We start from the raw sequence: 21,868 nt of genomic DNA, 5'->3' as shown, positions 1-21,868 counted from the left end.
CTATCTAAAATATGAACTGAGCCCAGTCATTCGCATCACTCTCTCAGACTACTTCTCTAACTTCTTGTATGAGTATTTCTGTGAATTTTATAGGCAGCTGCTTTTTCCCAATCAATGTGACCTTTTATGTCTTCTTTTCCTCCCAGCCTCCTCTGAAATCAAGCCTGTACACAGAAAAATAAAAGTTTCCATTAGTCCTTCAGCAAACAATTATTAACAATCAAATGAGTTAATATTTAATACATATAATGTAATCAACACAGTGCCTGGCACATAGAAAGTACTCCATAAGTGTATATATTAGTTCAATTAAATATGAAACACTTTTCCATACATGCTTCTTCTATCTCATGCATTTAAGAAATCCAACAGAAAACTAAGTCAATGGAAACAGTATCTATTCTAAATACAGGAAAACCAGGTCTTCCTAGAAGTGAAAAGGCCTCCCAGTCAGTGAGTTACAATGACTCCAGCGGAAAATATTATCCTATCTAAGATAATGGTGTATAGTGCTCCTTCCTTATAGCTCATTAATTACTGATGCTTGAGGGTACATTTTCTTGCTTCCCCAGGGCCTAGAGCAGTCCCTAGTAGATACTCAATAAAGACCTGTTTAATGAAAGATTGTTTAATGTGTAGTCTGTATTTACCAAAAAACACAAACAAAAAACAACCAAAACCTGCATGAGAGTTAAAACACAAAGTAAATAAAAAGGAATTTAAGGCTTTAGTGGTGAGTCCCAAATTTGCTTGAGAGATTATTTTTAATGAAAGAAAAAAGAATCAATTTTGGCAGAAATCCAGATGCCCTAGAATCACAGCCTTCCTACCAGCACATTTAAAGGGATAATGTCAGTCATGAAGGAAGAAAGCAATAATACTAAATCTATGAAATGCCAGAAGATACTAGAGTATGAATTTTTTTTTTTTTTTTTTTTTTTTTTTGAGATACGGTCTTACTCTGTCACCCAGGGTGGAGTACGGTAGCGCCATCTTGGCTCATTGCAACCTTCACCTCCCAGGCTCAAGCAAACCTCCCACCTCAGCCTCCCAAGTAGCTGGGACCATAGGCATGTGCCTAAATACCCAGCTAATGTTTGCATCTTTTGTAGAGACAGGGTTTCACCATGTTGTCCAGGCTGGTCTCAAACTCCTGGGCTCAAGAATTCCACCTGCCTCGGCCTACCAAAGTGCTGGGATTTGTGTGGGCCACTACTCCTGGCTGAAAAAAATTTTAACAGGTCAAATTAAACGTTTAAGGGCAGATGTTATTCAGGCTTGAACTTCATTTTATTTATGGGGAAGACTGCTCTTGGTTCCAGCTTTAGAGAAAAAATATACAATATGTTTATCTTGTGGAGAGATTCTCTTGCAAAGCCTAACTGTGCACATGCTTCAGGAGAAAATTCTTAATACACAGCTTTTGACTTAAAAGATAGTGTAACGACTGGGTGCAGTGGCTAATCCCTGTAATCCCAGTACTTTGGGAGGCTGAGGTGGGTGAATCACCTGAGGTCAGGAATTTAAGACCAGCCTGGCCAACATGGTGAAACCGTCTCTACTAAAAAAAAAAAAAAAAAAAAAAGAAAAAAGAAAAAAAAAAATTATCAGGGTGTAATGTTGCACGTCTGTAATTCCAGCTACTTGGGAGGCTGAGGCAAGAGAATTGCTTGAGCCCAGGAGGCAGAGGTTGCGGTGAGCCAAGATGGCACCACTGCACTCCAGCCTGGGCAACAGAGCAAGACTCCATCCTGAGGGGGGAAAAAAGACATTGTAACTTAAAATCTTACATAATTGTAAGCAGTACTGACCCAAATTCAAAAGTCTAGAGTATAAGGTTCTATCACTATGAACTGGGATCTTTTCAACAAAGTAGGGTCACACCAGAAAAAGTGAGTAAAAGGCTTTTGACAAATACTGACTTGACAACTAATAAGGTAGCATTTTCCCCTTCAAATCTACACCAAAATGTTTTTCGTGACAGTGTTTAGTGACATAACCAAATTTGGTAGAATGCTGTGTCTGCCAGCAATTTCAACCAGTCCATGCTTTGCTTTCCATCAACTACCCACAAAATAGTGCTACTAAGCAGATGATCCTTTTCCAAAGCACAGCACTTACAAAGAATATTTTTAGCCAACTATAATTACTAGCAGTAGGTTGGGGTGTATCAACTATACTTAAGTGCATTTACTCATTCAATAAGAAAGATTTATTGAATGCCTATTTTGAGGCAGGCAATCTACTAAACACTGTGGTGGATGCAAAGATGAATAAAACAAGGAACCTACCCTCATGGAGCTTACTATATTATAGCAAAGATAAGACATACATGCAAAACTACCAACAAAATAGATAAAGAAGTCACAAAAGAAGCATGAAATAAGAATCTTGAAGGATTAACAAAGGAAGTCACATTACAAACTGAGGTTTACAGGATTACGCAAAGCTTAAACAAATAGGAATGGAAGAGATAGGAAAGGTGCTTCAGGGAAACAAGGTAGCTCACGTGGAAACAAAGAAGAGTTCAAAGAGTTCAATTTAACTGGACTGTAAGACCCAGGAAGTAGGAGATAAATGTGTTCAATTAATTGGAGCTAGACCATGAAGGCTAAAGACTTGAATGCCGGACTATATATTTGAACTTAATTACTCCTATAATAGAGAGCAACAAAATGTTTTTTGCACTTGCAGAGTGTGGGGGTAAGGAATTAGAGGAACCTGTCTTAGTTGGTTCTTCAAAAAACAATGTTAGACACTTTGGCCTATACAAAGATGAAGAACAAAATCTTTCTCAGAGTTTACTTGGCCTCAAGTAAATAAGCAGGGGGAAAGGTTGTATGAGAGTTCATATGAAGAAGCAATACACACCACTGAGGGGGACCTAGTGGAACAGGTGGCCATTTGGGAGATTCCTTGAAGAGCATCCGTTAAACCATGTCTCTGTTTAATTTTCCACCTCTTTCTCTATTAGATCAGCATTTAACCCAGCTCTTACAGCTCATACTTTTTAAAGCCTTCCCTTCATATGCATCCCCCCTTTACAGCTATCAACCTATCTCTTCTACATAGCCAAATTTCTTGTTAGAGTTGGCTGTACACACTGACTCCAGTCTCTTCCTATTTCATTCTTATACCGGCTGTATTATGACTTCCTCCACTACTCCACCAAAGCTGTTACTACTAATGTTGCCAGTAACTTCCAAGGTGTTAAATCCAACAAACAGTAAACTTGATACAACCGGTCACTCCCTCCTTACAAACCTCTCCTAGCTTCTTTCATATCTCACTCTAGTAGCTTTCCTCTCACCACTATTGCTCTCCCACAGTTCCTCTTTGTTCTCCTTTTCTAGCTTCTCCTCCATTACCCAACCTCTAAGTGTTGAGAGTTCCTCAGAACTTGGTTCTCGGCATTTTCCTTACTCTACTCATCCACAGAATGATCTCACACACTTTTTTGTTCTTTAGAAACAGAGTCTCACTCTGTCATCCGGGAGTGCAATGGCATGATCATATCTCATTGTAGCCTCTGACTCCTGGGCTCAACCGATCCTTCCTACCTCAGTCTCCTAAAGTAGCTAGGATTCTATGTGACATCATGCCCAGTCAGTTTTTGATTTTTATTTTTGCAGGGATGGGGTCTTGCTATGTTGCCCAGGCTGGTTGAAAATTCCAGGTCTCAAGAAATTTTTCCACCTCGGCCTTCCAAAGTGCTGGGATTATAGGTGTGAGGTACCACATCCAGCCCATGCACTTTAAATACCAAATATTATATGTGAGTGTATGTCATCTATGCATATATGTATGTCAGCAAGTATGACATAGATAGATGTCATCAAGTCCCAAATGTCTCTACCGTGCCTAGACTTCTTTCTGAAAAGATCTGTATATCCAACTTTCTACTAACATCTCCACTTGACACCTCAAGCATCTTACACTCAACAAGTCAAAACCTGAACACTGTCTGCTCCTCCTCCCTCTCCATGAATGGCATCTCTTGACTAGTGATTCTAATTACAAACCCAAGTCATTTCTCACACTTTTCTCTCTGTCATCCCTCCTTCTGAAACATCTTCCTATTGACACCACTTCCAAAATCTACCTCAAATTCATTCTCTTCTCTCCGTCGTCTCCCTAATCCAAGCTACCATCACCGTTCGAGTGGCCTCCAAATAGTTGTCATTACTGCTACTCCCACCTCCTTTCAATTCATTTTACACAGAGTCAGGCTACTCATCTTTAGATGCAACTCTAACCTCGACGCTCCCTCACTTAAACCCTTCTGAGCACTGCCATTTGTACTAAGGACAAAATTCACATGACATACAAGGCCCTCCATGATGTGACCCCTGTCAATTCCTCACTCTACTCCTTACTTCTGTTCTCTTTCAGTCACATCCTTAATTGAATATTTCCAGCCTTTACACATGCTGATTCCTTTAACTTAGAATGCTTTTCCCCTCCTTCTAATTACTACTCATCATACATGTCGTTTTTTCAGAAAAGCTCTCACTGTGCCTCTATCTAAATTGGGTTTCCTGCCATTCTTTCTCAAGTTGCACTGCTCTTTTCTTTGATGTAATTATCTACTATCCTTATTTATGTATTTCTTTAACCTATGCCTCTCCAAGTAGACAATAGGATCTACGAAGTATTAACAAATTCAAATTTAACGTGTCAAAAAACTAAACTCCTGATCTTCTCCCCATTAGAACTAGCCCTTCCCTCAGCCTTTCACACCTCAGTTAATGACAACTCCATCATTCTGGTTGTTCAGAACAAAAACCTCAATCATCTTTAACTCTTCCTCTCACATTCCACATCCAGTCCATCAGGAAATTCTATTATCACCATCTTAGAAATATATCCAGAATCCAGCAGCTTTGCACTTTATTCCAAGCCACCATCATCTTGTGCCTGAATTACTGGAAAGGCTACACCTCTGATTAGTCTCCCTGCTTCTGCCCTTGCCTTCCTAATTGCCATTCTCCACAGGGCTAACAGAATGCCTCATAAACTGAAAACAGCACCCCCATCATTGTCCATACTCCTTACCTACTTAATTCTCTTTACAGCATTTAATCGCCAGCATTTATTGTTTGCCTCCCTCAACTGAATATGACTGCCATAAAAACGGAGACTTTGTTCACTAGGTGTATCCAACCAAGCACCTAAAACAGTGTCTCAATATTTGTTAAATGAATGAATGAAAGAAGAACAGATATTATTCTGGCAAGCAGAAATCGGGGGCAGGGAGAGGGTGGAGAAGCCAAAAGTATATCAAATGAAGGAAATATCAGCAAAAATCTTCCATGAAGGCAGAGCCATGCAGGGCATGTTTAAGACCAATCTAGCCGGGTGCAGTGGCTCAGGCCTGTAATCCCAGCACTTTGGGAGGCCGAGGCAGGTAGATCATGAGGTCAAGAGATCGAGACCATCCTGGTCAACATGGCAAAACCCCGTCTCTACTAAAAATACAAAATATTAGCTGGGCATGGTGGTGCGTGCCTATAGTCCCAGCTACTCAGGAGGCTGAGGCAGGAGAGCTGCCTGAACCCAGGAGGCAGAGGTTACGGTGAGCCAAGATCGTGCCATTGCACTCCAGCCTGGGTAACAAAAGCAAAACTCCATCTCAAAAAAAAAAAGACCAATCTAGATAGAATATGAGGCATATCTGCAGCTGCAGTGGGGGTTAAGAGTGGAAATACAAGTTGGATAAATGCCAGATCTAAAACTTTGTATCTAATTCAATAAACAACTAGGGAAAGTAGAATCTATTTAAGATTTTCTTTTTTCTTTTTAAGGTAACAGCCGCTGAGCTTTTTTTTTTTTTTTTTTTTTTTTTTTGATATGGAGTCTCCGTCTGTCACCCAGGCTGAAGTGCAAGGGTACAATCTCGGCTCACTGCAACCTCCACCTCTCAAGTTCAAGCGATTCTCCTGCCCTAGCCTTCCAAGTAACTGGGATTATAGGCACCCGCCACCATGCCCAGCTGATGTTTTTTTTAAGTAGAGGCGGGGTTTCCCCATGTTGGCCAGGCTGGTCTCGAGCTCCTGACCTCAGGTAATCCACTCACTTCAGCCTCCCAAAGTACTGGGATTATAGGGATGAGCCACCGTGCCTGACCCCTATTTAAGATTTGAGGCAATAAGTATCCCTTTCATTTTAGATAGATCAAAATTAGCAAATATAATATGCAATTAACTATTGAGGGAAAAGATACAAGTTTGTTTTGTTTTTTTTTGAGACAGGGTCTCACTCTGTGGCCCAGGCTGGAGTGCCCTGACACAATAATGAATTTACAACTCACTGTGTGGCCAGGACCTCCCAAGGTTCAGGTGATCCTCCTGCCTCAGCCTCTGAGTAGCTGGGGCTACAGGAACGTGCCACTATACTTGGCTAATTTTGTGTTTTTACAAAATACAAAAAGATGGGGTTTTGCCATGTTGCAGAGGCTGGTCTTGAACTCCTGGGCTCAAGCAATCCACCCACCTTGGATTCCTAAAATGCTGGGATTACAGGCATGAACCACAGGGCCTGGTTAAAAGTTTCTTTAAACAATTGATAATAAGCAGTGTAATAGATTCCGTAATACTAACAAGCCTTAAACTAGTAGAATACAACACAAACAGTTAACTCATCTCTAAATCAATTACCTCATTTAATTTCCCACTTAAATCATTTCTTAAGGTTTTAATTTAGCTAGAATAAAAAAGTACATGAGACAAAAAAGTCACTGTATTGTATAGGAAAAAGATGGTGCTAAGAACCTACCACCATCAACCATGGCTCATTTACTCACCCTCTGACTGTCTACTTGGTTATAGTGAGAGTCCCTTGAAGACAAGGGGCTCATTCTTATTCCTTTACCTCTCCAGCACTTAGTGCATGTAAAATACTCAATTGATGTTTGCTTCTATTATGATCCCCTATACCATGGTGAACTGTTCCTAGGCAAAGATTGGTTTCTTATTATGCTTGAACTATAAAATGGGCTTATCTTACCTATTACATAGATACTGAAAGAAGAAATTAATACTAAAAAACAACTTTCATTTTTAGAACGGATTTCTCCTAAAGAGCACAAGGGGAGGATCTACCTTCAAATCATGTAATCAATATCCATTTTAGATGATGACACATTTCATTACATAAAACCCTGCTTTCTGCCACCAAAGAAAAAATGTTCTAAGGAAGGTACAGACACAATCTGAGTTTCTTTTACAAACCCTAAATAAATTTTCTTTAAAGCAACTCATTTAATTCAACACACGTTACACATCAGATCAGGTCTCATTCTTTACTCATTCAAGTACTGTCATGAAGAACATTAAAATATTATATATAAATTCTCATTAATAATTCATGCAAAATTATAAAAAAAAAAGACTAAGGTCCAGGCACAGTGGCTCACACCTGTAATCCCAGCACTTTGGGAGGCTTTGGCAAGCAGATCACCGGAGGTCAGGAGTTCAAGATCAGCCTGGCCAACATGGCGAAATCCTGTCTCTACTAAATACTAAAAATACAAAAATAAGCCGGGCATGGTAATGTGCATCTGTAGTCCCAGCAACTCAGGAGGCTGAGGCAAGAGTATCACTTGAACTGGGAGGTGAAGGCTGCAGTAAGCCAAGATTGTGCCATTGCACTCCAGTCTGGGTAATGGAGTGAGACTCTGCCTCAAAAAAAAAAAAAAAAGTATCCAGGCATGGTGGCAGGCACCTGTAACGCCAGCTACCTGGGAGGCTGAGGCAGGAGAATCACTTGAACCTAGGAGGCAGAGGTTGCAGCGAACTGAGATTGCACCACTGCACTCCAGCCTGGGCAAAAGAGCAAGGTTTTGTTGCAAAAGAAAAAAAAAGGACTAAGACATACAATAGCTACGGCAACTATTTCTAGTCAACGGGTTATAAGTAATTTTTACTTTATGCTATTCTGTTGTTTACTAAGTTGTCTAGAGTAAACATACATAGCTTTTAAAATTTGAAAAAATATACTTTTTTTTTTTTTGAGACGGAGTTTCGCTCTTGTTACCCAGGCTGGAGTGCAATGGTGCAATCTCGGCTCACTGCAACCTCCGTCTCCTGGGTTCAAGCAATTCTCCTGCCTCAGCCTCCTGAGTAGCTGGGATTACAGGCACACGCCACCATGCCCAGCTATTTTTTTTTTATATATTTTTAGTAGAGACGGGGTTTCACCATGTTGACCAGGATGGTCTCAATCTCTTGACCTCGTGATCCACCCGCCTCGGCCTCCCAAAGTGCTGGGATTACAGGCTTGAGCCACCGCGCCCGGCCAAAAAAATATGCTTTTTAAAAAAGAGCACAATACACACAATAAATATACTAGGAAGCAGAAAGGAAATGACAGTACCTTTTCAAACTTCAGACCAATGTTTAAACTAAAACAGAGAAAGGTTAAATGGGGCCAGGCACAACAGCTCATGCCTGTAATCCCAGCACTTTGAGAAGCTGAGGCGAGAAAATCACTTGAGTCACGGAGTTTGAGACCAGCCTGGGCAACACTGAGAAACCTCATCTCTACAAAAAGCAGCCAGGCATGGTGGCACGTGCCTGTGGTCCCAGCAACTTGGAAGACTGAGCTCAGTAGGAGGATCAATTGAGCCCAGAAGGATGGGGTTGCAGTGTGCCATGATTGCACCAGCACACTCCAACCTGGGCCACAGAACAAGACCACACCACGAACAAAAAAAAAGAAAAGAAAAAAAAGAAAGGAAGAAGAGAATAAAAAGAATAAAATTCATTTCAGTCTTGTGTGTGTGTTATGGTCAAGGCTTAAATTTCTTTTTTTTTTTTTTTGAGACAGAGTTTTGTTGTTGTTACCCAGACTGGAGTGCAACGGCACGATCTCGGCTCACCGCAACCTCTACCTCCTGGGTTCAAGCAATTCTCCTGCCTCAGCCTCCCGAGTAGCTGGGATCACAGGCACGCACCACCATGCCCAGCTAATTTTTGTATTTTTAGTAGAGACGGAGTTTCACCTTGTTGACCAGGATGGTCTCGATCTCTTGACCTCGTGATCCACCCGCCTCAGCCTCCCAAAGTGCTGGGATTATAGGCGTGAGCCAACATGCCCAGCCTAAATTTAATTTCTTAAGTCCACTTTTTTTTCACAGCTACCACTTTTCACATTTTCCTAGGCAGCACAATAATCTAGTTTAGTTCAATTTTCAGTTTTTTCATAGCGACAGGGTCTCACTATTGTTTCCCAGGCTGGTCTCAAATTCCTGGGCTCAAATGATCCTCCTGCCCCAGCCTCCCAAAGTGCTAGGGTTACAGGTATGTTCCACCACACCTGGCCCATCTTTAGTTTTTATTAAATATTCACTCTCATAATCCACCACCTGTTCTCTACTTCCAAAATAAAGTAACTGGTTATTAGCAGAAGAAAATATGCAGAGAACTCACAAATCCTTAAAAGTTCTTAAGGCCGGGCCAAGTGGCTCATGCCTGTAATCCAGCACTTTGGGAGGCTGAGGCGGTCAGGAGTTTGAGACCAGCCTGGCCAACATGGTAAAACCCGTCTCTACTAAAAATACAAATTTAGCCAGGCATGGTGGTGGGCACCTGTAATCCCAACTACTTGGGAGGCTGAGAATTGCTTGAACCCAAGAGGTGGAGGTTGCAGTGAGCCGGGATCGTGCCACTACAGTCCAGCCTGGGCAAGAGAGTGAGATTCTATCTCAAAAAAAAAAAAAAAAAAAAGGCCAGGCTTAGTGGCTCACACCTGTAATCCTGGCACTTTGGGAGGCCAAGGTGGGTGGATCAAGAGATCAAGACCATCCTGGCCAACATGGTGAAACCCTGTCTCTAAAAATTAGCCGGGTGTGGTGGCACATGCCTGTGGTCCCAGCTCTTTGGGAGGCTGAGGCGGAAGAATCGCTTGAACCCAGGAGACAGAGGTTGCCATTAGCCAAGACTCCAGCCTGGTGACATGACAGGTGACAGAGCAAGGCTCCGTCTAAAAAAAAAAAAAAAAAAAGGTTTTAATTACCTCAGCCTTCATCTAATTGTTTGGTTTTGTATTCTCCTATATTTGTTCAGATTCTCTTTTTTTCTTCTCCCACATACACAAGTAAATAGCTATGCTGCACAGTGGTAAAACTCAATACTTAAGTTATTACAGGTGATTGACATTGCTGCAACTCTATTATAATGAGAACTAAATCTTTTCATAAGAGTTAGTCACATGTAAGTTGGAAGTAATAATTTTATTTCATAAAAAGAGAAAGAAAACCTGTCATACTCCTAGCTTATTTCAGCTTCAAGAAACAGTTTGTATTTCAACTTCAAGAAAAGCAAAGAAACCTATGAAAGGATGCTTAAAGGTACAAAATATATGCATGCTGAATCAAGTCAATACCTGGCCCTGGTTCTAATAATTACTGGTTCAAAACATTAATGTTAAAATTTAAGAAAGTCCTAGTCTACATTTGACACAATTTTCAAATATAGTCTTATTTATCTACATTAACACTTTCATGAATTAGACTAATAAATTACCCTGGTTTTATTTTATTGGTTTTTTTTTTGTTTTTGTGGTTTTATTTTAATAAAGGAAAAACATGGAAACCAAAGGCTAAATGATATTTCTTTTTCCTTTTTTAAGAGACAGGGTCTCCATCTGCCACCCAGGCTGGAGTGCAGTGGCACGACCATAGCTCTCTGCACCCTCAAACTTCTAGGCTCAAGCGATCCTCTTGCCTCAGGCCACCAAAGCTAGGTCTAGAGGCACTAACCATCACCACCAAACCAGACTAATATTTTTTAGTTTTTATAGAGATGGGATATCACTATGCAGCCCAGGCTGTAATTGTTATTTCTATTCACCAAGGCTGGAGTGCAGTGATGTAATCCTGGCTCACTGCAACCTCCGCCTCCTGGGTTCAAGCAATTCTCCTGCCTCAGCCTCCTGAGTAGCTGGGATTACAGGAGCCCACCACCATGCCCAGGTAATTTCTGTATTTTTAGTAGAGATGGGGTTTCACCATGTTGGCCAGGCTGGTCTCAAATTCCTGATCTCAAGTGATCTGCCCACCTCGGCCTCCCAAAGTGCGGGGATTACAGGTATGAGCCACCACACCCAGTCTATAGTTGTTATTTCCTTCTTTTTCTTTTTCTTTTTTTTTTTTTTTGAGACGGAGTCTTACACTGTCTCCCGAGCTGGCTGGAGTGCAATGGTGCCATCTCAGCTTACTGCAACCTCCACCTCCTGGGTTCAAGCGATTCTCCTGCCCCAGCCTCCCAAGTAGCTGGGATTATAGGCGCCTGCCACTACGCCCAACTAATTTTTTGCATTTTTAGTAGAGACCAGGTTTCTCCATATTGGCCAGGCTGGTCTCAAACTGACCTCGTGATTCACCTGCCTCAGCCTCCCAAAATGCTTGGATTACAGCCATCAGCCACCATGCCCGGCCAATTGTTATTTCTTATACCAGTATCTGGAACTGACCACTGAGAAATAAAAGCCAACTCTCAAAACAGGCAACATGATTAAAAGCCCCAAGAAAATTCACAAGCTGATGCCCTAAATTACAATTATATTTATTAAATCATACTTGGACAATAGGTAACCATGACCTAATGTTATTTTTCTTCAGAAAGTCCCTTTTCATTCTCTATACAAGCCTCTAAAATGGGCAAACCCATCCTAGCTTACTCCTCTACTTGACCAAAATCTTAACTCATGCCTTAATCACACTTCCCATCCTGCCTAACACATTTTCCTTTTATGGACTCATAATTCCCTATTTAGGAGATATCAGAACACTGAGGCTCCACAGCTCTAATGAAACAGGAAGTGGGAAAGCATGGCTCACCATCCTTTTACTGGCTTCTAGGCACCTCTGAGGGCATCTCTCCAAACCAGCTGTGACTTTTCGTGACAGTCAGGTTCTTCTCCCAATTGTCTCTTTCTTTCCTATCATTATTCATACTGTTAAGCTTTTCTTGTGCTCAGTCTCGGCTCAAAAGCTTCCTACCTCTTCCCCATTCTAGGCTCCTTTCTGAGAGGTTTTTACAGTAAACCAAAATCATCAACTTTGGCCTTTGCCAAAAGTAGCATTGGTAGGTCTTCAGGAATAGCTTAGGCAAAAAGTTACGGTAATAGGTTGCCATTAACTTCATACTTGGCATTCATTTCTGTCTCCTGAATTTCCCCCAGAAACCTCAAATGAACTGGCAAATCAATTAGATTCAAGGTAATATTGTCTAAATATTGAGGTAGTTTTTGTTCAATTACTAGAAACAAGTTTTCAGCATTTCTTATAGAAATTTATTTCATTTTTTGTTTGAAAAACCAAGGGGGCAGGTTTGAAGCTTCTCCTTGAAATAAAATATAAAGAATTCCACTTTAAACTGTCAAACATTCCATCTGTACAATCCATTTGCACCTTCCCAAGTGCCACTGAGAAGTTGCTGAATAGATAGCAATCCAAAAACTAGGAAAGTGTGGGGAGACGAAAAAGGCTAGGAAAATTGTACATATTAACAAAAACCCAAGTTAGGTTTTACAAGTCTCATCTTCAACTTTTAAATAACTTGTTTCCCTGGCACTATAGAAGTGAATCACTCCTGGTTCCCTCTTAGGTATCAATCTACCAATTGTTTCCTGCACAGGGAGTTTCCAAATGATGTCAAAACTCACATTCCCATTCTTGACTATTCCCAACCCACCTATTCACCTTCCTTCTCGAGGTCAAGTTGAAGTCTACTTCCATCTTTCCCCTATTCTAGTCCAACTGAATGTGAGCCACACTTGACTCTTAAGCATGGACCATCCTGTATGATTTTCTTTCCAATAAAATTTGTAAACCTAAAGAAATGAACTGTTTAATAATTTCTTATATCTTCCATAGTACTAAACTAAGTATTAACACTTAGTTCATGCCAATACACTTTTTTTTTTGAGATGGAGTTTCGCTCTTGTTACCCAGGCTGGAGTGCAATGGTGCCATCTCGGCTCACTGCAACCTCCGCCTCCTGAGTTCAGGCAATTCTCCTGCCTCAGCCCCGAGTAGCTGGGACTACAGGCATGCGCCACCAGGCCCAGCTAATTTTTTGTATTTTTAGTAGAGACGGGGTTTCACTATGTTGACCAGGATGGTCTCAATCTCTGGACCTCGTAATCCACCCGCCTCGGCCTCCCAAAGTGCTGGGATTACAGGCGTGAGCCACCACGCCCAGCCTCATGCCAGTACATTCTTTAAGTCATAGTTAATAATAACTAGAAGTGACCTTAGAGATCATCCAGCCCAAGCCCTTCTTTTATTCCTTGCTTATATAAGGTATTCTTGACACTCAGAATTCCACTATTTACTTCTTTTTAAACAGTGGTTCTTAGCCTTGGTTTAGGAATTCCCAGAAAAAAAGCCTCACATTAAAATGTATTTATTTATTTTGAGACAGAGTTTCACTCGTTGCCCAGGCTAGAGTGCAGTGGCGAGATCTGGGCTCATTGCAAGATCTGGGCTCACTGCAACCTCCACCTCCCAGACTCGGTTCAACCGAGTCTCCTGCCTCAGCTTCCAAAGTAGCTAGGACTATAGGCACATGCCACCACACCCAACTAATTTTTGTATTTTCAGTAGAGACAGGGTTTCACCATGTTGGCCAAAATGTTCTCGATCTCCTGACCGTGTGATCTGCCTGCCTCAAACTCCTAAAGTGCTGGGATTACAGGCGTGAGCCACTTCGCTCAGCCTGGAATTTTTAATGTAATTTAAGGATTTACAGAACCCCCTGACCCTGCTAATAGAGCCTACACTTAAAAATAATATGCCATTATCCATGACAAAAACAGGTGTTTACTATGTGTCAAGCACTCTTCCTAAAGCTTTACGTAGGATGATATAAACTTACACCATAATTGCCAGCCTCTCTTGCAAATGAAGCTATGTGATTAGGTTCTCGCCAGGAGAATGTAACTGGAAGTAACGGGTAGAACTTCTGAGCTGGGGCACTTAAGATGTGCCTCCTCCATATTTTCCACCCCCACTGGCAGCAGACACTACTTGTCAGCCACCAACTTTGACAATTCAGAAGAGGACATGCTCTGGGGGCTAGTGGACAAATACGCTAGAAAGAGCCTGGGTCTCTTAATAACTCTGAGGAGGAAAGCCACTCTAAGATCTAAGAGATTCTCCTGGACTGCTGGCTAAGAAATAAACTTCCAGGCTGGATGCAGTGGCTAATGCCTATAATCCCAGCACTTTGGGAGGCCGAGGCAGGTGGATCACGAGGTCAAGAGATCGAGACCATCCTGTTCAACAAGGTGAAACCCTGTCTCTACTAAAAATACAAAAATTAGCTGGGCATGGTGGTACACGCCTGTAGTCCCAGCTACTTGGTACGCTGAGGCAGGAGAATTGCTTGAACCCAGGAGGCGGAGTTTGCGGTGAGCCGAGATTGTGCCATTGCACTCCAGTCTGGGTAACAACAGCGAAACTCCTTCTCAAAAAAAAAAAAAAAGAAATAAACTTCCATAGGGCGCGGTGGCTCACGCCTATAATCCTAGCACTTTGGGAGGCCGAGGTGGGTGGATCACCTGAAGTCAGGAGTTCAAGATGAGCCTGGCCATCATGGTGAAAACCCGTCTTTATTAAAAAAAATAATAAGAATAATAAATAATAATAAACTTCCATCTTATTTGAACCATTGTTTGTGGGAAGATGACTTATTACAACAGCTTAAATTATCCTAATTAATATGCACAGATTAAGTTTCAATCCCCTCAGTAAGCATACAAAATTATTATTATTATTATCCTGATATTAGAAGTTAGGAAACTGAAGCATTGAGAGCTTAAAAACTTTCCTGACATACTATTAGAAGCCAGATCCAAGTCAAGTAGTCTGGCTCCAGGGTCCATGCACATTAGGAACCTCTGCCAAATATCTTGAAAGAAACAGATGTGTTATGCCACCCTGCACCAGATTACCTTTTTACAACCACCACCCCAATCCCAGCAGCTTGGTGACTACTTGCTGACGGTGATTGTCCCAATTCATAGTGGCACAGCAACAAGTTTAAATTCCAGCCCATAAAACTGAACTCTGCAAAGGAATTACTTTCTGGGTTTTTTTTTTGGAAACGGAGTCGTGCTCTTGTCACCCAGGTTGGAGTGCAATGACATGATCTCCATCTCAAAAAAAAAAAAAAAAGAAAAAAAAGGAATACCATCACATCATACCAAAGTTAACTGAGATGGTGATGGTGATGGTGAGGTGGGGGCAGTGTCAATAAGAGCTGGGCAAAAGGAAAATCTAAAACTCCAGTCTCTTCTCAACTACTCTCATTTGTGGTTCAGGAGTTAATATTTGGTTTTACCCAAACAAAAATCTTGGTTCCCCAAACAAGCCAAGAATACTAGTAAATATAAAAAAGACGGCATGGTGGCTCACACCTGTAATCCCCGCACTTTGGGAGGCCAAGGAGGGTGGATCACAAGGTCAGGAGTTCCAGACCAACCAGGCCAACATAATGAAACCCCATCTCTTCTAGAAATACAAAAAAATGGCCGGGCGCAGTGGCTCAAGCCTGTAATCCCAGCACTTTGGGAGGCCGAGGCAGGTGAATCACGAGGTCAAGAGATCGAGACCATCCTTCCTGGTCAACATGGTGAAACCCCGTCTCTACTAAATATACAAAAAAAATTAGCTGGGCATGGCGGCACGTGCCTGTGGTCCCAGCTTACTCGGGAGGCTGTGGCAGGAGAATTGCCTGAATCCAGGAGGCGGAGGTTGCGATGAGCTGAGGTCGCACCATTGCACTCCAGCCTGGGTAACAAGAGCGAAACTCCGTCTCAAAAAAAAAAGAAATACAAAAAAATTTGCTGGGCATGGTGTTGGGCACCTGTAATTCCAGTTATTCGGGAGGCTGAGGCAAGAGAATCACTTGAATCCAGGAGGCAGAGGTTGCAGTGAGCCAAGATCATGCCACTGCACTCCAGCCCTGGTGACAGTGCAAGACTTTGTCCAAAAAAAAAAAAAAAACCAAAACTGGAAGTATTAAATAACGGAGAAAAAAAGAGGTGAGTACATAAAATTACATTGGGTTTAGAGACTGGAGGCTAAAGAAAATAGGGTGACAAACCATGCTTTATGTTCCAATCATCAGGATCTCAGTAAGTGGTTTCTAATTTCAAAGCATGGTAGAGACAAACATTGACAACCAAATGCTCTGAAAGAAGGGAGCAATCTTATTTCAAACATTTGGTATTCCCTAAACTGTAGGCCCTCTAAACAATACGCACACCCTATCCTCAAGGAATTTATTGTCTATCTAGAAGGGGATCTACATACAAAATTATACACAACTAACATTTATTTGCTTACTGTGTACCAGACACTTTTCTAAGATTGTTGCATACTACATATATTAATTTATCCCATAGAACAATTAATATCCCACTGTACAGATGTGGCACAGAGAGGTTTAAGTAATAATGTATCTTGGGATATACAACTAGGAAGTAGACATATTGGATTAGAAACCCAGGCAGTAGTCAGATTATAAGGGACGTTATGCCCTTGCTAAAAGGTCTGAAATTTACCGTATCTGTTGGTGGTTCCCAGCTGGAAATATATACATCTACCAGACTCCTGTGGGTGGGGTAGAGATCATCTCCACTGTTGATTAAGGATGAATGCCATTGTTAAGCCTTTTTTTTTTTCGTTGAGACAGGGTCTTGCTCTGTCACCCAAATTGGAGTGCAGGTGCATGATGATAACCTCACTGTAGCCTCCAACTCCTGGGTTCAAACAATCCTCCCACCCTCAGCCTCTAGAGCTAGGGCTACAGGTAGTGCAGGCCACCATGCCCAGCTTGCTTACTTCCTTAACTTACTTACTTATTTATTTAGAGACAGTCTCGCCCAAGCTGGAGTACAGCACCTCCCAGGCTAAAGGAATCCTCCCACCTCAGCCAGGACCACGCCCAGCTAATTTTTTGTATTTTTTGTAGAGATGAGGTTTCCCTACGTTGCCCAGGCTGGTCTCGAACTCCTGGGCTCAAGAGATCTGCCTGCCTCAGCCTCCCAAAGTACTGAGATTACAGGTGTGAGCCACTGTGCCTGGCAATTTTTAAAATAATTTGTTAGAGAAGGGTCTCGCCATGTTGCCCAGGCTGGTCTAGAACTCTTAGGCTCAAGGGATTCATCCACCTTGGCCTCCCAAAGTGTCAGGATTACAGGCCTGAGCCACCAAAGCCCAGCTGCCTTTTTTACTTTTGGGAGGGCATCCTATCTATCCTCTAGGTGTTGAGGTTAAAACAAAACAAAACAAAAGCAAACCAAAAAAACCATACTGCCGTTATATAGATGATGGGGAGTTACTGGACTCATGAGCAGACAACTCCAAAAACAATACTCACAAGGATGGAAATGTAGTATTGAGTTCAGTCACACTATGGGAGAAGGTGCTCATCTCTCTCATGTCTCAGTCCTAAACAGGTAGGCTCAAAGCCCCATTAAATCCCTTGGCCTTCCCCCAGCACCACCACCAAATATCTAATGTCTATACATGCTATGTGCTTCAACTGTAAATAGTTTTCTTCTACAAACTCAGATACTTCTTAGCAGGTTAACACTGTTCAGCATACCACTCTGGACAACCACAGCCTCAGCACCCTCACTACTTTCCTTTTTTTTAATTTTATTTTTTGAGATGGAGTCTCGCTCTGTCACCCAGACTAGACTGCAGTGGCTCAATCTCAGCTCACTGCAACCACCACCTCCCAGGTATAAGCAACTCTCCTCTCTCAGTCTCCCAAGTAGCTGGGATTACAGGCATGCACCAACATGCACAGCTAATTTTTGTATTTTTAGAAGAAATGGGGTTTTGCCATGTTGGCCAGCCTGGTCTTGACCTCAAGTGATCCACCAGCCTCGGCCTCCCAAAGATCTGGGATTACAGTCAGGAGCCACCACGCCCGGCCCACTGCTTTCAAAATAACTATATTTACAAGGGTATTTCCCCCATTTGCATTTCCCACACACAGGTTTTGAGAAGAGATCAAGAATGCCCTTTACCACATTTTACCTGTCCCTTTCTTCCCTTTCAAACCAACTGGTCTAGGAGCCAGACACAGAGGCACAAGCGTGTAATCCCAGCACTTTGGGAGGCCAAGGTGGGCAGATCACTGAAGGTCAGGAGTTTGAAACCAGCCTGGCCAACATAGTGAAACCTGGTCTCTAATAAAAATTAGCCAGGCATGGTGGTGGTTGCCTGTAATCACAGATCCTTGAGAGGCTAAGGCAGAAGACCTTCTGGAACCTGGCAGGTGGAGGTTGCAGTGAGCCGAGATCATACCACTGCACTCCAGCCTGGGCAACAGAGTGAGACGTTATCTCAAAAAAAAAAAAAAAAAAAAAAAGATTGGTCTGTATCAGTGCAAAGTTTTGCCTACCTTGAAACTTTAGATAGCAGAAAACATTTATTTCACAAATGAGAAAAATAAGGCTTAAAGAATGAAAACTACCTAGGGTAAGCCAACCAAGGAGTAAAGAACTGTGACTTAAACCCTGATCCTCTGCCACCAAGCCCAAAAGGCTTACAACAAGTGGTAGGAAGGACTATTTCAAGTGGTTCACAACACCAATTTGAAAAACAGAAGGAGCATGCAAGTGACTCAAGTTTGGAAAACTGACCACAACCCTCGGCTATTCTAACTGAAAGATCAAATAGTAAGCAGGGCATTAAGCACTGATCTCTTCCTAAATCAGATACTTCATTTTCCTTGTCTTATTTTGATTAGCTCCTCCAATAGAATGCTGAATAGAGCCATAACTGATAGTAACTTTTTTTTTTTTTTTTAAATGAGACATAGTCTCGCTCTGTCGCCCAGGCTGGAGTGCAGTGGCTCGATCTTGGCTCACTGCAAACCTCGCCTCCCATGTTCAAGCGATTCTCATGCCCTCAGCCTCCGGAGTAGCTGGGCCCACCACCACGCCCAAATAATTTTTCTATTTTTAGTAGAGATGGGATTTTACCATTCTGGCCAGGCTGGTCTTGAACTCCTAGCCTCAAATGATCTGCCCACCTCAGCCTCCCAAAGTACTACAGGCATGAGCCACCTGGCCCGGCCCAACTGTAGCTTTATCTTATTCTAAGCTTAATACTGTTCTAAAGTTTCACCATTAAGTATCATGTTTTTACAGCATTCATGGATGCACTTTTTTTGAGTTTATGGAAATTCCTTCCTATACCTCACTCAGTAAAAAAATTTTTTTAACTCATCTCTGGCCCACTCTTTTCCCTTCTCCATGCTGCTTTCCACCCCCGACCCTTCCTTTCTTATATTTCCGGTTCCTTCCTACATTCTACACACCTCAAAGTACTATGTCTGCCACCCAAAATAACCAAAATTCTTTGATATTCTGGGGGTTCTTTAGCCATCTGCTGTTTCAGTTCCCTGGTCTCAAAAAAAAAAAAAAAAAATCAAAAATTGACAATTGAAAAAAAAATCCTAAGGTAAACATTGTTTCAATCATTACTGAAGACTGCAAAAATAATTGCAGATTATTTATTCTCTCCATCTCTTTTGTTTGAGGCAGGGTCTTGCTCTGTCTTCCAGGCTAGAGTGCAGTGGTGCGACGTGGACTCACTGGAGACTTGACCTTCCAGGCTCAACCGATTCTCCCACCTCGGCCTCCAGCGTGGTACAGGCGCTCAACATGCCTCCCAGCTAATTTTTTGTATTATTTTTTTTTGTAAAGACGGGGTTTCGCCATCTTGTTCAGGCTGGACTCGGAACTTTGGTACTCAAGTAATCCTCCCACCTCGGCCTCCGAAAGTGCTGGGATTACAGGAGTGAGCCACCAGGCCCGGCCCTTCTCTATCTCTTAAACACACCCTGAAATGTCTTCCTTTCTTTAAAGTAAAAAACTCAGGGGAAAAAAAAAATTCTAGATGTCCCTTTACTTTCCAGTCTGTTGCCTAGCTCTGCATAAGCCTGGCTTTTTAAGTGGCTGGAAGAATCTCAGTGTTTTTTTTAAGTTTTGAGGGAAGGAGCTGGATCCAGATGTTTATAACTTCGACTCTCTCCTTTGCTAAACTGAAAAGTATTAAAGAAGAAAAGGAAAGGAAGAGAGGTAGAGTATGTGTAAGCAAGAAAGTTCCAGGACAGAAAAGCTGAAGACACAAGAACGGAAAGCCAAGCCTTTAATGCCCAAGCAAGCTAAGAATTCTCTCCCTCAATTTCTTTCAAAACAAAAGGGCACACACAATCCTTCCCGAGGCAGCAACGCCGAGGGGAGAAGCCAAAATGTTGCATCATACAGAACACTCCGCGCCTGAGAAACGAGAAAGCCAGTAAATGCCCAAGACAGAAAAACACAATTTGGGAATCTTGGTCTTTTCCAAAGGTCCAGGAGCACCTGCTCTTTCGTAAATTTCTTTAAGATAGCATCGAAAATTAAAGTTTCCGTTTCAGACTAGCGGGGAGCAAATGCCTTTTCAAAAAAGCGTTCCAAGAAGTTCGTTTGAAAGCTCATCGGGCAGCGGAGCGGAGCGGAGCGAGCGGGTGGGGCCGGGCCCCGGCGCCCGGGCGGGGGTGGTGACAGGACCCGCGCGCGCCCGGCGCTGGGGCCCGGGGGCAGGCTTGTCCCGCCCCCGGGCTCCTCCCGACCCACCGAGCTGCGGGACGCTGGTCTGGCGTCCGCCGGAGCCCGCGGGGCTGGAGGCCGTGGCCGCCACCCGGGTCCCCACCCCGGTCTCCTCAACCGGCCCTCGGAGGCGGGAAGGCGCGGGCGGCCCCAAGACAATGGGACCCGGGCGCGGGAGCCCTCAGCCGGACGGGTGCTGGCGCGGAGCGGGGACGCCTCGAGAGCGCCCCGGAACGCCGCTCCTCGCAGCCCAGAGGGCGCTGGGAGCTCGGCCGGGCGGGACCGCGAGACAAGCGCTCGCTCACCTTGACGAAGAGCTCGATAAGGGGCTCTTTGTCCTCCTCCTTCAGCCCGTTCAGCGGCATCGACAATGCCATGGCCGGCTCGGCTGCGCTCCGCGAACGGCGACGGCTGCTGCTGCTGCTTCTGCTCCGGGTTACTCCGGCTGACGGTTCCCGCCGCGCTGGTCACTGGACTGTCCGGTGTCGAGCTGGCCGCGGCCTCAACTCCTCAGCACCGCCCCACGCCCGGCGCGCGACTCTGAGGCGGTCGCAGCTCGAGCCGCTTCAAGCGGTGGGGCGGGGCACCGCGGGCGGGGCCGCGGGCTGTGGGCGGGGCCAAGGCGCGGCGCCTCGGGACTCTCCCGGGAAAGTGGAGCGGCTGGAGCATGGGGGCGTGGCCTCTGGCGGGAAAGGCGGAGGGACCGCTCTGGAGCCGAAGGAAGGACCACTGCGAAGCCTCGAAGCTGATAGGGGCGTGGCCTGGACGGTGGTGGGGGACTTACTGGGCGGCACAAAGCGCCGGCTTAGGCGGGAGGGACCCGGGCCACGCCTCCCGAGGGGGCGAAGGGGGAATTCCCCAGGGACCAGAGCCTGACACTGCTTCTCTCCGCAGCGCCTGCGCATCTTCCGCAGCTGCTGCTGGTGCTGTGCCAGGTGACCTCATGCCTCGGCTGGCCTGGGGAAGCGAGGAGGCGCCTCCCGCCCACTCCCCCGCTGAAGCACCCCAGGACTCATCGCTCTTTCCCGCAGCGGCCACCTCCCCAACTCTATTATGCGGAGTTGCCTTTTCCAAGACAACTTACCTTAAAGTTTTCATCGCCTGGGAAACACCTTTTTCTTCTACCTCTGACTTTGTTTTTCCCGTAGACGCTCCAGGTCGTTTCGATCTTGGGAGCCAGCATATTCACAAATATTTATGAAACCTTACTGTGTTCCAGGCTGCTGGCTAGCCCTTGGAGAGTAAC

General features: G+C 43.8%; 1 protein-coding gene across 2 annotated transcripts in view; it reads right to left on the bottom strand.

The window, feature by feature from the left end:
* The window catches only part of CLIC4 (chloride intracellular channel 4), a 92,352-nt gene extending 71,191 nt beyond the window's left edge, over positions 1–21,161 (bottom strand). The window contains exons 1-2 of one of the 2 annotated variants that reach the window (XM_078330765.1): positions 20,928–21,161; positions 122–164 (exon numbers count right to left, since the gene is read on the bottom strand). Coding sequence is in view for 1 of the 2 variants with exons in the window: in XM_002750433.6 (XP_002750479.1) it covers positions 20,928–20,999 (72 nt within the window). In the remaining variant the exon portion in view is untranslated. The remainder of the gene's footprint in view (positions 1–121; positions 165–20,927) is intronic. The other variant, XM_002750433.6, reaches the window with a different exon arrangement.
* Positions 21,162–21,868: the final 707 nt, after the last annotated feature.

The sequence above is a fragment of the Callithrix jacchus genome, chromosome 7 (assembly GCF_049354715.1).
Source record: "Callithrix jacchus isolate 240 chromosome 7, calJac240_pri, whole genome shotgun sequence".
Lineage (NCBI taxonomy): Eukaryota > Metazoa > Chordata > Mammalia > Primates > Cebidae > Callithrix > Callithrix jacchus.
This window is presented reverse-complemented; position numbering and strand designations above follow the sequence as displayed.